The sequence below is a fragment of the Haplochromis burtoni genome, unplaced genomic scaffold, assembly GCF_018398535.1.
Source record: "Haplochromis burtoni strain Fernald_Lab_line unplaced genomic scaffold, NCSU_Asbu1 Contig_83, whole genome shotgun sequence".
NCBI classification, from domain to species: domain Eukaryota; kingdom Metazoa; phylum Chordata; class Actinopteri; order Cichliformes; family Cichlidae; genus Haplochromis; species Haplochromis burtoni.
This window is the reverse complement of record NW_024582444.1, coordinates 948,759-965,771: the sequence shown is the minus strand read 5'-3', so window position 1 is coordinate 965,771 and position 17,013 is coordinate 948,759. Positions and strand designations below refer to the sequence as shown.

Here is a 17,013-nt window from a genome sequence, read left to right as displayed (position 1 = left end):
TAAATGGGCAAAGGTGGAACAGTGAAGGTGAAACTGCAGAGACATCATGCACCATTCATTGGAATAATGGTATGGATATGCAGCAGTTTCTACTCTGGTAATAAATGCCTCCATCAGCCAGATTAGTTTTTGAAGTAGCTTCACTAATGAATACAAACACTTGTTTCCTGATGAGTGTGCAGTCAGTAAATAATTTAATTGGGGAATTTTCCATTCTGGGCAATGCCCATTGTTAAACATACTCTTTAAAGGTGACCTATAGTGTTTATTTTTCATTTCTGTATATTCATTCTTTTCTAGGGTAGCTTAGCACAATTCGCAGTTCAGTTCAAGCCTCTGTCCATCCTGGGTCTAAAACAAACCTTTTTAGCTCATTTCCTTTTAAAGCTGTCTTATTCTGATTGGCTGTCCTTTCCAAACAGATGGTTTGAACAGCAATTTGGCTGTTCCTGCGATAACCAGATTAACCCTATAATGCCTATTTGATACATGGGTTTTTGTGACTTCTGAATCAGTGTTTTTTGTTTTTTTTTTCCTGAAAAAGCTGAATGAAATGGCGCAATAAATTGGACAGAAATTATGGACATAGTAGAAATTATACCAACTCAAATGCAAATTGATTTTTAAAAAAATTGTCAGAAGGTTCAATAAACATTCCAGTTTCAAAAAAAAAAAAAAGAATTTTCTTGCAATTATTGCATGGATATTGTCTGTGTGACTATTCCAATCTAAGAGAGGTGGGGGGACTTGGCCACTCACTTCATTTTTATGAAACCCATGTTTAAGATAAGCATGCACTTTTGAAACATTGTGTTAACCTTCTACATCCATTGTGCACCATTAGAGTGTAGGTAAATGTGTACACTGAAAGTGGAGGTTCTTTTTATTGTATTGTATGGAAAGGTAAGATGTGACTGCAAATAATTGTCTCCTAAAGCTTTGCCTTTCAAATCTTATTTCATTGGGCTTTAGAAAGTCCCACCACAGATAAAATACTACAATTAGTTTGGCTCAAAGGCTTCATGCTGTGTCCCTTAATCTACCATAGCGAGGTAGAGGGAATGTGAGGAAGAATATAATATTAATAAACTATTCTTAGAAGGGGGAAAAAAGAGACATGACCAAGAGATGTGGGTAATGCTACAGATTCTTAATTTACCCATCTGCACTAACACAGTTGGGCTGAAAATGATGCCATTGATCTCAAATCCCAACCCCCACATCTGTACATTTCTGGTCCTAGTTTTCCAAAATTGCTCAAAACACACTTGAAGCATCTCATGGACTTAAGACTGGCTTAAGAGGAAACCGGTCTGTGCTTTAGGGTATGACTAAGAACTGATAAGTCTAGTTTATGACGACAGGACGAGACTGGGCAAACACATAAAGAACACCACACAATGTGGACCAGACCAAACACGTATTACAGTACTTGGACTTTCAATCACGACCTCTCATGATGCTGCTGGCATAGTATGAAAAAGGAGCAAGCATTCAAACACACGTATTGAAAATAGCAACGCTTTAATAAAGAGCGATTTTACAAGACTGCAATGTCTAGCTAGCTAGGTGATAATCGACATTGACATCCATGATGTTTTACAGAGATGCAGATATGGTAACTGTGTTTGAAGTTTGATGGGTTACTTGCAAGTTGCATTTCTGCATGCGAGGCAGCCTTCAAACAGTTACGGACCCCTACATTGTAAAACAGTTGATTTATGAATGTCAATGAGTGTTCATGTCAAGAGGTAAGTAAAAAATCTCATGGAGAAATTTCCTTAACGTTTTCCAAACACACCGGTAAGTGAGAGTTCACACAATGGTCATGCTTTTACCGGGCACACAAGCCAATAAAAAGACGACACTTAATCATGCAAAAAAAAGACAGTTTCTTTGTCTCTAAAAATAAAAGAACGAAAAAATTCCTTTGAGTTCTGATATCATCCATCCGTAGTGACTTTGAATAAGAAGAAGCTGCGCTTTGATGATGACTTTGGTGCAAAAAATGTTCCTGTTTTGAAGAGGACAGACCCTGTCCTGTCCACTTCCTTGATGAAGACACTCTTGGTATAGACCAGTTGTGATAGTTTACCCCCATAAACCCCAGCCCTCCCGACCCCACCCTTACTCCTCCAGATGGACACAAACATCACAAACATCAACCCTAACCCACCCCGCCCATCGCTGGATGATGACACCTTCAAAGTACAACCATTCAAACACAGATACAGCAATAAATTGTCCCACGTACAGTACGTCATCCAATGGGGCTTCGATCACTTTACAGAGAGAGAGAGCACGTCTAAAAACACATGAACAGCATTACCTATATACAGAGGACACAGTAACAGTCAGAGGTTGGCCCAGGATGGATCGAGCTCTGTTGGTGGGAGTGAAGTGCACAATGAAAAGCTCATTCATCTGACGGAGAACGACAAATAACTGCAACAAGGAGTAATGGCGCGACATTTTCCCGAAGGAAATACCCAAATCTCAGCTGACCTCTTACATTTATGTTCATTCAAAAGTGAAACCTCGAAGAGAACATCTGCCTGCCCGGTGATTCCTAGCACAAATCTCTCTCTGCTGGTAGTAGAGTTGTAGCTGCGGTGAGACTGGTTTTTACATAGCCAGCAGTTACAGTTGCGATTCTTTATTTTCTTTTTTTTTGTTAGAAATCACCAGCCTGTGCACTTCCAGCTCTTTGGAGAAGTTTGCTTCAGACTCACTTTGACTGATTCCACATCTGATGACTCGGGGGTTTCTTTTCCCCCCCCCGTTTTTTGCGTTTTGCAGCAGATGAGTGAACCTAGAGCCACCTTAAAATGATGTGATGTTGTACAGACACGGTCACAATAACACTCATTGCTAAGTTAGTACAAGCTACCAGCTCGATAGAGATGTGTAACCTCTAACCGAGGAACATGACCCTGTTTATCTCTATGGGAAGGCATGTGCACACAAACACACATACAGTACATGTACATAGAACGGACACAACCAATAAAAAAAACGACTTCATACCCAATTGATTATTGCCCCTTTCGACTGTACATCCCAGCAATGATTTTAGGTTTTTGTGCAGCAGAGCATTGTCCCCTCTTTGAAGGTTTGTGCTATATATATTTTTATATATATCATCTGACTGTGAGTCTAACTCGACCTTGGATCTCCTAGAAAATCCACATTAACATTTAATGTCTCATTAGAGCCTCCCTGTCTCTGGCTGTCCGAATTAATCTGCGCGCCGTCGCTGCGGGCTTTGCTCGGGCCGCGATCGACAGACATTACGCTCAGCTGCTTTCCACTGCTGTCGTTCACTTGATGCTCCAGACTGACCTTTAGCTGTCCTGTCCATAAACGTTCCACTCTACATTAATAACTCGCTTCTCAGTGGCTCTCTTTAAATCCTCCCAGTGGAGGTGAGACTTCTACCCTCATCCATTTTTTTTTTAAATTTTATTATCTTTTGGGGTGGGTAGGGTGGGGGTGATAAGGACTTGACAGGAGACTAATTTTGGACAGGACAAATGCTCAGGACAGGGAGGATATCATACAGCTGGGAGTTCGACCATTACTGATTGCTAGATTGAAATTCACCTAATGTCAACTCACCTCCTGTGTGGCTCTCAGTGCATTTTTCACAACTTTTAGAGCAGTTCAGTTGTTATCAGAACAGCTTAGAAAACGAGAAAAAAAAATCAACAGTATTCTGTACAGAAATCTCATGTGGACATACAGGAACTCTGACACTACAGCAGAAAAAGGCTTCTAACCGGGCTACAAATGGGTGTATAATGAGATTGCATGATATTGCACGCCTGTAGAAGAGGGCAAAACCCCCCAAAAAACGAAACGAAACACAGTGTGTACATCACGTCCCCAAGTAGCGGAGGTTTGTTTACATCCAAATGTGATGCCTGGGTCTGGCTCAGTGCTTTCATCAGTTAATTCCAGTGCAGTAACATGTTGGTACCTGGCAACACATTAATGACATCAGGTACCAAAAGAGAAACACGCTGTAGCACACCCTACACAGCTCCACGTCCATCCACAATCACACAAGCGTGCCAATTGTTTTACGCCCGATTCTCTCTGTGAAATTGGCAATTAAGAACAAATGGAGCTCATAAAAAGACTCAAATGGATACGTGGATGCAGCACGCTGAAATGTAGAAAAAGGAACGCACGCACGCGCAGACACACGAACACACACGCACGCATTCAAATCAATAACTTCTGACATCAGGTGACGGATGGATGACACGTTACCGGGAACCAATCGGAACAAGATGCTAAAAATCACCTACACAGAAATACACCCTTGGCAAAGGTCACATAGAGTAAAGTGCCAGCAAACGATCCAATCAGAGAAAGAGACGCGTGTCCTCCAAGTTTGATTCAGCTGAGGGATGGAGAGAGATGCGGGTAAGCCTTTATACAGGAAATTATCAGTATGATGGGGTGAGGGGCGGGGGGGAAATGGCAAAAGAGCTTCTGCACTTCCAACGAGCTGTCAGTCCTCATAGTGTCATCACAGGTCGTAATTGCCATTTGAACTGGCAAATCAAGCAGAGGATGAATGGGACTAATGCAGAGCCTCTGGTGCCCCAGCACTATAGATTCAAAGACAGAGAGATCAGTAGCCACATGGAGAGAGGAGAGGAGATTAGAGGGTCAGGTGACATGGAAACTGACATCAGCGTTTCATCTTCTATCCATCCTCTGGTCCTCCTCTCTCCTTCGTCCTCTCCCCTCCCCTTTTTCTTCCTCTCTGCCCTCTTCTTTCTTTCCCCTGCGCTGGATTTTGGTTCTGGATTTGCGTTCGCTGCCGACTCTTTCTCTCTGTCTCTTTCCTCTCGCCTTCTCTCTCCCAGCTTTGCTGCCATGGTTACAACATCATCCCCTACATGAAGTGCATCTGCAGAGGACGGGGTGGTGGGGGGGTGAGAGACATGCAAGAGTAATTTAGTTCAACAAAACAGCTCATCAAGTGTTCAGGCATCTATTGACAAGCGTATTAGCTGCCGCAGTGCCAAGAAAACAGCACCTCGGAGCGGTGATTGTTCAGTAAACAATTATATTACTCTGTTATGTTTTGAATAATTGGTCAAAATATACTTGATTGTTTGTGCTCCTGTGAGTCTTGTAACCTTTCCAGCTGATGATTGCTCACAGTGAACTTTTTTTTTTTCTTCTTCACACTTCCTGGTCAATTTTTAAATTACCTGACAACATGACTCATCATTGAGATTCTTGATGGAGCCACTACTTGAACATTGCTAATCACCCCTAGAGAAACAGCTATGAACGAGTGGCCTCTGTTATTCCCGAGGACTTGAAGAGGCACAGATTCAGTGTTTGTACCAAAGCAATATTCTGCCCGTGTTGTTTCTGTGCTGGTACACATCGGTTTAAGATGTGCAATGCAGCCCATTAATGTGCTCAAATCATTTAAATAGCTCCTATTACTTCCCAGTTTTCTCCTTTATCTGTTTCTGCTTCAATAATCTGCTTTTCTCAGAAGCTACGCACTGAAAACCATAAATGTTAGAGCTGTCCAATATTTGCAGATGATTTAGTTTGGGCAGTTTCTCCATCCACACACCCTCCTTATTACCTACTAAACATTTTGTTTTTTTATTGGTCATGTTTGTAATAGCATTGTTGCTGCTGCTTCAACAAGGCAGTTTTTCCCCCCTACTGTATTGTGACTGCTTTCAAAATTGCTCTGCGTGGTGTCAGATTATCTGTAATTGGTCAAGTGTAAGGAGAAAGAAAAATACAAAAAAAGCACCCAGACAAGCTGCATGTTTGATTTATGGTTTACAAAGGAATGCACAGCTTGACAACTGCACTTATTTTCTGACATGTGATTTGCATGTGAACAGAAGTTGGATAGCTTACCTTAGCATTAAGAGCAGAAACAAAAGTAAAAAAGAATACAAACAAAGAAAAAGAAAAACAGCACACCAATAACCCTAAAGAAAATCACTTTTCTCTCTTATTTGATGCCAAGTTGTGGGATTGTGGGGGCATCACTTGCTGGATAATTTGGAGTCCGATTTGCTGTTCCCCTACATTTCTAGACTTTATGCCAAGCTAACCAGCGGCCCCAGCCTGCTCGTTTAACTACATCGATGTAGCCACAAAACAGCTGGGATGCTGTGTATATATAGGATATACTTCATTGGTGACTGACTTCACTGTTGAGGAATTTCCCATTTCTTTGCATTGAGAAACTCTTGGGTGGCTCTTGCAGTATGCTATGGATCATTTGCACTGGGAAGTCAGATCTGCAATCTGAGAGAGTATAGAGAAAGTATAGCTTTGTGCACTTTAGAATTCATGCTACTACTTCTATCTGCAGTTACATCATCACTAAACACTAGTGACCTGATTCCATTGGTAGCCAGGCGATCGTGGCTCAAGAGTTGGGAGTTCGCCTTGTAACCGGAAGGTTGCCGGTTCGAGCCCCGGCTCGAACAGTCTCGGTCGTTGTGTCCTTGGGCAAGACACTTCACCCGTTGCCTACTGGTGGTGGTCAGAGGGCCCAGTGGCGCCAGTGTCCGGCAGCCTCGCCTCTGTCAGTGCGCCCCAGGGTGGCTGTGGCTACAATGTAGCTGCCATCACCAGTGTGTGAATGGGTGGATGACTGGATATGTAAAGCGCTTTGGGGTCCTTAGAGACTAGTAAAGCGCTATATAAATACAGGCCATTTACCATCTTGTTTTCACCTGTCGAAATATTTGTTTCATAACTGTGCAGGCTCTTTTTCTGACACAGTCTAATGCGGCCTTCCTGTTTTTGAGTGTAACCAGTGGTTTGCACCTTTTTGCAAAAACTCTATATTTCCATTCATGAAGCCCTCGCTTGATTATAGACCTTGACAGTGATGCACCTATGTCCAACACCTAAGTGTTGTTAACACATTTAGATTCTGAAGTTTTTCTTAACCATGGATATGATTATAATCATTATAATTCTGTCTATAATTCTGTTTACTAATCTTCAATGTTATTTCGGGTGTTTTGTTGTTGCCAAGCTGGTGAATTCATGGTTTTTAAGAATGTACCAGGTTTTTGCCGCCTCTCTGATTGCTTTATTTTTATTTTTTGGGTGGGGGGCGGGGGGTGGGGGTGGGGGTTGACCCTAATGATGATGTCCCTCACTTGCACTGACATCTCCTTGGGCCTCAAAATTTTAAAATTTATTTAAAGTGCAGTGAAAAATCAACACTTTGAATCATCTTCAGATATCGTTTCTTCAAAGCTTGTCCAAGAACAGAGAAGTAGGCATAACCGGTCATGAAACAGTAAACTGTCCAATTAATGCGAAGCCTCTGAAAATGTGAGAATATCTATAAAACTTGCTGCAATTCCTAAAAAAGTTTGTCAAATTTTTCTGTTAAACCCCTTGAATTAAAGCTGAAAGTCTACACTTCAATCACATCATGATTGGTTGATTTAAAATCCACTGTGGTGGTGTACAGAGGCAAAACTACTAAACTTGTGTCTTTGTGCAACACAACTGCGTACAACCATTGCACTACTTGAGATGATCCCATTAGTGCCCATATGCTATGCTCTTGTCCCCACGCTCTCTGGCATGTTCATTAACATTTCTGCTTGTTTTTGTGAGGGCTGATGTTACCTGTGTTCCTGGGATGGGTCCAAAAGGATTGGTGGGTCTCAGGACAGGCTGGTTATACATGACATGCTGTGGGGGCATCATGGGAACGCCCCCCATCTGATGATTCATCTGAGGAGGGAGCTTCTCAGAGCACAGGTGAGAGCAGGCAGGGAAGGAGAAGAGTATGAGGGAGCGAAACAGGTGGGGAGTAAACAGAGCAACGTGAACCGAGACAAAACAATAAAAATAAACAGTATTTATTGGATAAATTAAAAATCTCTGACTGTAAGACCACGATAAGACTGGAAGTTGTTCTTTACCATTCCATACACAGGCACTTGGGGTGTCGTCATAGGAAAAGCCACTGGTGCTGGAGCCTGTACAGAAAAACAGGGAGGGGCGTAATGCACAATACTTTTTAATAGTGACCAAAAGAAATAAATTAAAATTAACGCTAATTCTGTTAGGGCAATTAATTTCTAATCTGTCAAAGAAGTACCTCAAAGAAAGTCATTTTTTGTTTTTTTATGCCAAATAAATATTCCCATTCATTCGGCTTTTACAAGATCTTGTTAAACAAAATCAGCTTTAACGTTTAACAAAACTGAATCGAGATGACACCACAAGGGATAAAAGGGCAGTTCTAAGACAGTACAATAAGGAAAATGATTAAGAAAGCAAAGCAGTGCAGTTCTGGAGGATGTCGTGGACAAAACGAGGAGTGAAGGAAAGGGGGCTGAAGAAACTTACATAGCCAGTATAGATCATCCCATTCTGTCGAGTTAAAGGAAAGAGAGAAAAGAAAAACAGTTAAAGACCTCTAAAATAGTTCCGCATACCACAATCACAGCCATGCTCGTTCTCTTTCTCCAAACAGGCAGAGAAGATAAAGCGGAATTTTTTGCACTTTCCTCATGTTAAAATCATCTACTTTCCATTCAAGGCGTGCCACCATCTTTCCAAACCATTTGCCGAGAAAATGAGCAGTTTGAGTTGAGAGGTCAATCAGTCCAAAATTAAAAGGATGAAACCAGACTGAATTGAAGAGACGTGTAGATAATTGGCATGGAGCACAAAAGGCACAGACACATTTGGGAGCTCCTTCAAAAGTACTGATGCATTGAAAGAGCTGGATACAGCCTCACTGCCAATCTTCTCAGTGGTCACTTGGTCTCTTTCACATGACCACAATTATTAGACATCTATAAAGACTTTTGGGAGAAAAATCCAACTGTGCGCAATGTCAGTTTTTATCATTATCTTAAAAAAGCTGAGGCTTTGGGGTTCCAGTTTTAAAAGCTCAGAAGCGCCTAGAAAAATCTGTTTTGTTTTTATTACCATATCACATTGTAAAGTCTACCGGCCAGTAGGGAAACACTAATGAGCGATAAAGCAACTGACTAAACATCATGGAAGCCAGAAACCTTTTCAGTTTCTTGGCCATCGCGCTGGAGCAAACCCATCCATTTAGAAATTCACCTAGGATCCCTCATCCACTTATAGCTAGCTTTGGTTTACAGAAATTTATATGTAAAATTATATTTTAATCCCAAATTAACCAACCATACTAAGTGGAGACTGGAGAAACTGTTAATAAAGCAGAAACCTTCACACCCATACTGTCTTGAGAAGACGTCTAATCAAGCAGCAGAAGTGGGGGAAAAAAGTGTCAGAGGAAGTGTAAGTGCAACCACAGGACCTTGATGACACAAGCACAAACTCTCGCAGGCAATTAAAAAGTAATTGTAGCATTTATTTTACCATTTGAGGAACGGGCATGGGTGCAGGTGCCATGGGATGGGTGGTGTGAGTCCAGTTGGTGCTGGTGCACATGGTCTTCGATTGCCAGCCACTACCACCCATCGGCTTCTTCTCTACCAGCTGACTCCACTGGAGCTCTGGCCTGATGCACAAAAACACACACGATCTAACACGTGCATTTACAGGTGCACAGAGGATGCAAAAATCATTGAACAGCGTGAGAGATCCGACAGCAGTCGTCTGCCTGCGGCTCGGCTTTTGATGTAAGGCAAACCCACTCACTTTTTAGCTGGCGTCCCCCCAAACTGCAGGTCTGGGAGAAGAAATAAAACAAAAATAAACATAGCATCAGTTGAAAGGGAGACACAGCAAGACTGGTTAACAGGGAAAATGTGAAGAGAAAATTTGCACATTTTGTACTCACTCCCAACAAGGTTGGCTAAGGATGAGTCCAAATCATTGGGCAACATCTTCCCAGAGTGCAACGGGGCTCCAGGACTGTGAATTTGAGTGGGTGGGGATGGCTTTAGCAAGTCACCTGATGTCCACAGGTAACCATGGTAACGTGAAAAGAGAAGAAATGAGTCAAAAAGCATGAAGAAGCTAGCCGTCATTGTCAAAGCATAACATGCTTTAAGCGTGTGCCTGTTTGTGTGTGTGTGTGTGTGTGTGAGGTAGTGAGTGGGAATTTACTCTCATGCTTCATTGTACGTTAACATGATTATGTGTACACGTGCGTGCGTGCGTGTGCGTGCATGCGCGTGCGTGCGTGGTCCTACCTCCCCAGGCGTTGTTGTTGTTGGGCACAGTGTGTGTGGTCTGGATGGGGGTGAAGTTAGGCTGCAGGGTGAACAGCTCACTAGTCAGGTTTGGCACACTGCAGGAAGGAAAATGGAGTGGAAAGCACAGTTTTTTTCCTCACTTTATTCTAAAAATGTAAAGGCTAAAGGCTTTCATCTAAAGACGTAGGGTAACTGGACAAAACATCAGGATAAGATCAAGGAAATAGACTTGTGACATTTAACTAATACAAAAAACACTCTTTTTAGCAGTATAGATAGGAGGCACTTTTTTTCTGTGTAGAAACTATATATAAGCGCAGACAATACACTCACTGGTTGTTGACGGGTACAATAGGTGAGTTAGAGAAGAGATCTGTGGCCCCTCCACTGCTGTTGGCACTGCCCACTGATTGGGTGCTGGGTGACACGTTAGGTGTCTGAATGTCGATCACTTTGTGACCGTCCTCCTAGACAGAATACATCAACACAATGTAGATGATTATGATTAGTATAACACACACAAGGTTCACTTTGCTAGTACTATGTCAGACTCTTTTTTGTTTTTGCCTTCAGAGCTTCCTTAATCCTTATTAGCAGCGATTCAACAAGGTGCTGGCGATTTTCCTCAAAGGATTTTGTCTATGTTGACTTGGTAGCAGATTTGTCAGCTGCACATCTAGTATTACTTGTTCCACCACATACCAAAGGCGCTCTATTGGATTGAGATCTGGTTACTACGGAGGCCATTTGAGTGCAGTGAACTCATTGTCATGTTCAAGAAGCCAGTTAGAGTTGCTGGTGGGAACAGCCATCAAAAGATGGGTACACTGCAGTCATAAATACTCAGGCAGGCTGTGGTGTTTAAACAATACCCAGTGGTATCAAGGGGTATGCCAAGAAAACATCCCCCACATCCTTACACCACCACCAGCCTGAACCATCCATATAGGCAGGATGGATCCATGGTTTTATGAGACCAGATCAGATCAAATCTTCTTTTGTCCAAAAGCGATTAAGGTTGTCCTCAAAGCTGGATGTGTTATGCTCTTCTGCATACCATGGTTGTAACAAGTGTTTGTTTTTTTAATTACTGTTATCTTCCTATCAGCTTGAAGCAGTCTGGTCATTCTCTTCTGACATCAACGAGGCATTTTCTCCCAGAGAACTGCATCTTACTGGATATTTTCTCTGTAACCCTAGAGATGGTTGTGTGGGAAAGTGCCCGTCTGGCACTAACAACCATGCTACATGCAAAGTCTCCTCACCTTTCTTCCCCATTCTGATGCTTGGTTTGAACTTCAGCAAGTTATCTTGACCATGTCTACATTCTTTAACTCATCTAAATGAGTTGCTGCCATATTATTGCCCAGTTTAATAGTTTCATTAATGAGAATTTTATTAGATATAAATAACAAAGCATCCAGTGAGTGTGTATTTCAAGGGTTAATCTTCCTTTAAATTGTTACTATCGAATGAAAGGCCAGGATGGTTTGTTTGAGAATAAACTCCACTGCAGGAGTGCAGTATGTAGACTGAGAGTTCATTTCTATTCTGTGTGCATCTCTGTACACTACAGAGAAACAGCGTATTTCACTGTACTGCAGAATTAATGCACTTGTCTATTCAACTTTAACAACAGTGTGGAGGGCAGAAAGTCTTAAGACACCGAAGTCTACATGGTTCACACACGTGAACGGATTTCAGAGTGTTTCACTAGCATAGAAGACAAAAGAACCTAAAAGCACAGGCAATCATATTGTGGTTGAATCCCTGCAATAGTTTTGGCACGTGGTATGTATGAACTGTGCAAACCTGTCCACAGTATGTGGACAGGTTTGACTCACCTTGTGTTGCTGCAGTCGGTTGTCCTCCGTCTTGTCTTCCATACGGCTGAGAGAGATCCCCGTGCTGGAGAGAGATGACACTGCACTGGACAAGGTGCTGGATCTTAAGGTAAGACACACACCCGCAAACACACACAGGGTTTACAGGTCTCTTTAAATTTCTTTTTCTTTTTTGGGGGGATATTTTTTACTTTACTCTTTGATACTTTTTAACAACACCATGTAAAGCTAAAAAAAAAAAAAACATTCAGTTATCTGGGCACCATCAGCATGACCCACGGTTGAAATGTTTCAAAGTAGTGATCAGAAACGAACTTTGAGTAAAATTTGATTGTAAGTATCATTTAAGCAACAGCATATGATGCATGTAGGTAAAATGCAAGTTTTATGTTTGCTGTAAGAGAAACTGTAAAAATCTGGCAGTAGTAAAATTCATGGTGGCAGATCAGCAGTACACCATGGTTGCTGTAGTGCTAATGCTGGTAGCAGTAAGGGAAAGAACAGCTGTAGCAGAAATAATAGTTTTAAAAGTAGCATTAAGTGAGTGATGCAGCAGGCCTGAGGTGCCTGTCTGTGATCTGATCATACCTGCTGGCGGTGGAGAGGTCCTTGAGCTTCCTGCCTTCCAGAGAAGCTAGATGCTGCTCCAGAGCCTCCAGGAGAGAACTGGGAGCCTGAGGGGGGTGGGGTTCAGCAGATTACAACCATGGGCAAGTAGGCAAATTGGGGCACTTAGCTCGCTTTTCCCTCCTCTCCTCACTTCTCATTTCATCTCTCTCTCACACACACAAAGCAGCAGCAAAATTTAGACATCACCCTCAAATTCACTATCTACTCTATGACAGCTCTTTGTTCTGTTTTTTTGTTTTTTTTTCATTTGGTTTCATCAGGTTTGGTTGGCCAGCATGCACATGTTAGCTTTGGATCATGCAAGCGAGTCCACAGCAGGACTGACAGGTCGGGACAGAGCAGAGCATCATCGCTGCGGGGCTCCAGAGTCGAAACACAACAAACACGTCTGTGAACCATCTAACGAGCCCATGCAGAGGCCAGCAGTGCACAAATGCTCTCGTAAACACACACACTTACACACGCATACACAGAAAGAAAATCACTATCCAAAATTTAAGAGTTAACTTGTGGATTCCACAGTAAGATTCATGTGTTAGTGGTTTGATTGGCTGAGGAAGTAATCACTGGAGCTAAGCACCAAAACTGTGTCCCGCTGGAAGCCAAGGAAGTTAACTCAGTCAAATGTAAACATCTGGTGAAAAAACCAGGTATACACATCGAACAGCTGGCCTGCACTCATTACTGGAAAACAAAAAGGATGGATGGGTTCATTTGGACCACATGTGATACCACAGTTTTCACCCAGAGCTTTACATTTCAGCACCAGAGAACACAAGGCAAACACAACAGGCAAAGAAAAGATTTCTCATATACTTATTTTAAGGGGGAAAGAGAGTAAAATGCGAATTCTGGGCATCCTTCTTCAGAGAAATCTAGAATATGCTAAAAGTTTAAAATTAAAACAGACACATATCTAGAGCTTAGTAAAGGCATGGTTCACTATGTTGTTGAATAAGGGCATATAAGGTCTTCATAAGCACTACAAACACGACATAAATGTAGAAAAGAAAAAGAAAAAACAACTTTTTTCCATTTAAGTTTTTTTGTCACATTGTTAAAATCCAATGAAAAGGATAAGCTGTATTCAAGGACCATAGCATAGTATGCAGTACTTATGATGGCATTATGTACACCTATCCAAGTCATATTTGCAGAAACCTATTTAACAAAAACCATTCGCTGCTCTCCCCACAGCTAATACAAAGGGACATAATCTGTTCAGAAAGTGATGTGAACACTGCTTAGATGGACAAAAGCCTATTTCATAAAGTTGTGCTGACTTTTTTTTGTATGATAAGCCTTTGAGTCAACAGACAAGCTTTGATATTTACACTGGGAAAATGCCTGAAAGACTGCCAGAAAAAATTCTGACATATTATATGCCCCAGTCTAAAATTAATCTGAAAAAAAGAGAGAGAGAGAGACTGAAAACTTTTGTGGCTGTGCTGCATAAAAACTGATTTAAAAAAATCTTACCTTAGAGTAAAATTTGTTCTGCAAGGATTCAGATAGGAAAACAGGACTAAAAATTGTCAGGGGGGGGGGGGAAATGCTGCTTTCAGGCTAGTTGCATGTGTCCTCTCTATTCTCGATTCAGACAGAAAAGGAGACAAAGTGAAGGAGTTAAGGAGAGTGAAGAAGAGAGGAGGAGAACGGGGCAGCTGCAGTGTGGGCAGGTCTGTAGGGTGAGTAGGGAACGGGAGCGTTTAGAATGAAGCATTATGGGACTGACTTTAACGGATTTAATACACTGGTTGACTGACTGGTTGATTGACTGATTGAGATGAGATGTAGACTGACCTGTGTGAGATCGGGGCTGTCGCCCTGATCTATCCCAACTCGCTGTGTCACAAAAAAAGGAAGGAGGGATAGGGGGAGGGAGGAGGGAGGCAAAATAAAAATAAAACCAAATGTAACAATAAATCAGGGAATAACCAAAAAAAGAAAGAAAGAAAGAAACCCAACAGACCACATAGTAATAAAAAATAAAGGGAAGAGGCGTGTTGAAGGAAGAAGAGGAAGAGGAGGAGGAGGGAGAAAGAAGAATCAAACCCAAGCATTCATTACTTCATGCAGTGGCTGTAAAGGAAAACAAAGAAAAGACAACAGAGGAGGAAGGCGCATGCACACGCATACAAACACCTATATATATGTATATATATATACACACACACGCACACAGTACATGTACACACACACACTTATAAATACACACACGATGAGATCTGGTTGGAAATGAAAGCTGAGCACAACGACTGATTGGACAGGCAGGGCACAGAGGGCAGACAACAGGTCATGTGACTGCAAGATAAGAAACATCCAAAAGGAAGACACTCAACTAATGTTGACTTTGAACAGAAAGAAGAAGGGGAGGGGGAGCACAGATGACACACAAACAGACAAACACATTTTGTTAGACAGGTAAAATGAATGGGTCCTTAAAGTCAACGTTAGTCTTTCTTTCTTTTTCCTTTTTTTTCTCTCTTTCTTTGGGATCAAGTGGCTGCATCCCAAACCTTCTTCCAAATGGGAACGAAACCAAGCAGCGAGGCAGCTTTTGAAGATGTACACGATTACTCTGCGCAGTCTACAGATCATAAAACTGTTTATATTTATTGTGAAGCCCAGCAAGAGCTGTTAACGGAGTAACAGCCATTTAAAAATAAAAGAAACTTCTATTTATTAACAAAACAAAAAAAAGAAATAGGGTGGAAATTAAGCTATTAGAACAAGAGAAAGAGATAGTGATAGAAAAAGAGCTTGCTTGGGCATGCAGTGCAGGCATGTGAACAGGCAGCACACGAGGGGTCTCTCAACTGGAAGCTCTACATGAGTGTCTCTCTGATAGCCTATAAGAGTCTGGCGTTAATGACTGCCTTGAAGTAAACCCCTCCCTAGGCCAGGGCAAGAGAGGGACAGAAACAGGAGAAGATCTAGTGCAAAAAAGAGACTTGGAAGATTAAAGAGAAGAAGCTCCCGGAGGCTGATCTGCGGTCAGTTTAGGTCTGAGAAGACTGACCGTAAATCAGTTCCCGGGGTAACAGAAGTCTGGAGCAAATCTCAACAGGTTCAAGTGCGCTTTTCTGCAGATTAAATTTCTTCTGAGTGACAGGACGAAATGAGAAAGGAGCATTTAATATATTTATATAAAATCAGAGAGGAAGGAAGGCCGTTGAGATTCGCTCCAAATAGATATTCCCATCGTCTTTACAGGTGTTTAACTCCATCGAAGAGCGGCAGGACAAACGGACGTTACCTCCGCCACTTTGAGAAACTCGGACAGTTTGGTCATCCTGTTGAGGAAGGTCTTGTAGATCTCCAAAGCTTCTTTGCACTGGTTCTTCTTCATGTCAAAGTATTTCTCTGCGTGCCAGAAGACGAGAAACAGCTCAAAAACAGAATTTACTTTGACCTGCAGCAGTGTATACTGTAAAAAACAACTTTTAAAAATCTATCTGGTACTGATTTTCCCTGTTAGGCCTGTCCAATTCTTGTCCATGCAGGATGAAATTAATTTTCATTAAGACTCCCACTTACAATAAAATCATAGAGTCTGATGGTCTCTTATCAGACCCTCACACCTCACTGCCTTAATAATTAATGGAAGAAAAGAAGTTGATCATTACACAGTGGCCCTTAATTGAACTCTGGAAGACAGTGGGAGGAAAAATTGATTTTCTCTAAAGAAGGATTAAGTGGAGTTGGATGGAATCACAGTCTTGTGATCTTGACATCAGAGGAAAATTACCACATAAATATAGAACGAACTAAAGATAGATGAACTCTGGATCTGCCGTGTCGTGCGTACCCAACATGTTGATGACGCCTTCGTTATAAGCGGCAAACAACCGTATGGAGTCTTTAAACAGCAACATGAAGGCTGTGTTGATCACTCCGTTCGTCAGCTCGTTGGAGTTTGGCTGGACGATAGGAGGAACGAACGAGAGAAGAGATATTGAAGTGACAGCTACAATTGCTTACATTAAAGGGTTTGGAGCGATTAAGGCAGATGTTTACCTGGAAATCCAGCAGTGCATCCAGCTGGTTCTGAATGATGGGCAAAGTCTTAATCAGTTTCTCTGTGTTCATGGTGCGCATCACACCATCAGCCCTAAGAATCACACAGGAGAACACACGCAGAACTCATCAAGCCTGTAGAGGAAGTGATGTACATGCACTGAAAATCAAGAGTATGTAACTTCCTCCTCTGTGGTCTTCCTCTTTTTTTCTTACCTGGCCAGCTTCATTTTCAGCATCAAACATATCCACTAGCCCTCCTTTGCACGTGTCAAACAGTCTCTGCCTCGCTTCTCTAACTTTATCTCCAAACTGGTCGTCCTGAGCTGTCTCGCTGATGT

General features: G+C 42.0%; 1 protein-coding gene across 6 annotated transcripts in view; it reads right to left on the bottom strand.

The window, feature by feature from the left end:
• Window positions 1-1,507: 1,507 nt before the first annotated feature.
• The window catches only part of LOC102301331 (phosphatidylinositol-binding clathrin assembly protein), a 27,828-nt gene continuing 12,322 nt past the window's right edge, over window positions 1,508-17,013 (bottom strand). The window contains exons 5-20 of one of the 6 annotated variants that reach the window (XM_042222273.1): window positions 16,673-16,766; window positions 16,464-16,575; window positions 15,912-16,018; window positions 14,995-15,003; window positions 14,456-14,497; window positions 12,611-12,696; window positions 12,023-12,125; window positions 10,512-10,645; window positions 10,176-10,273; window positions 9,821-9,934; window positions 9,679-9,709; window positions 9,397-9,538; window positions 8,386-8,409; window positions 7,956-8,012; window positions 7,657-7,776; window positions 1,508-4,924 (exon numbers count right to left, since the gene is read on the bottom strand). In XM_042222273.1, the coding sequence (XP_042078207.1) occupies window positions 4,910-4,924; window positions 7,657-7,776; window positions 7,956-8,012; window positions 8,386-8,409; window positions 9,397-9,538; window positions 9,679-9,709; window positions 9,821-9,934; window positions 10,176-10,273; window positions 10,512-10,645; window positions 12,023-12,125; window positions 12,611-12,696; window positions 14,456-14,497; window positions 14,995-15,003; window positions 15,912-16,018; window positions 16,464-16,575; window positions 16,673-16,766 (1,288 nt within the window). In that variant the 3' untranslated portion in view covers window positions 1,508-4,909. The remainder of the gene's footprint in view (window positions 4,925-7,656; window positions 7,777-7,955; window positions 8,013-8,385; window positions 8,410-9,396; window positions 9,539-9,678; window positions 9,710-9,820; window positions 9,935-10,175; window positions 10,274-10,511; window positions 10,646-12,022; window positions 12,126-12,610; window positions 12,697-14,455; window positions 14,498-14,994; window positions 15,004-15,911; window positions 16,019-16,463; window positions 16,576-16,672; window positions 16,767-17,013) is intronic. The other 5 variants (XM_042222275.1, XM_042222274.1, XM_005926378.3 and 2 more) reach the window with 5 other exon arrangements.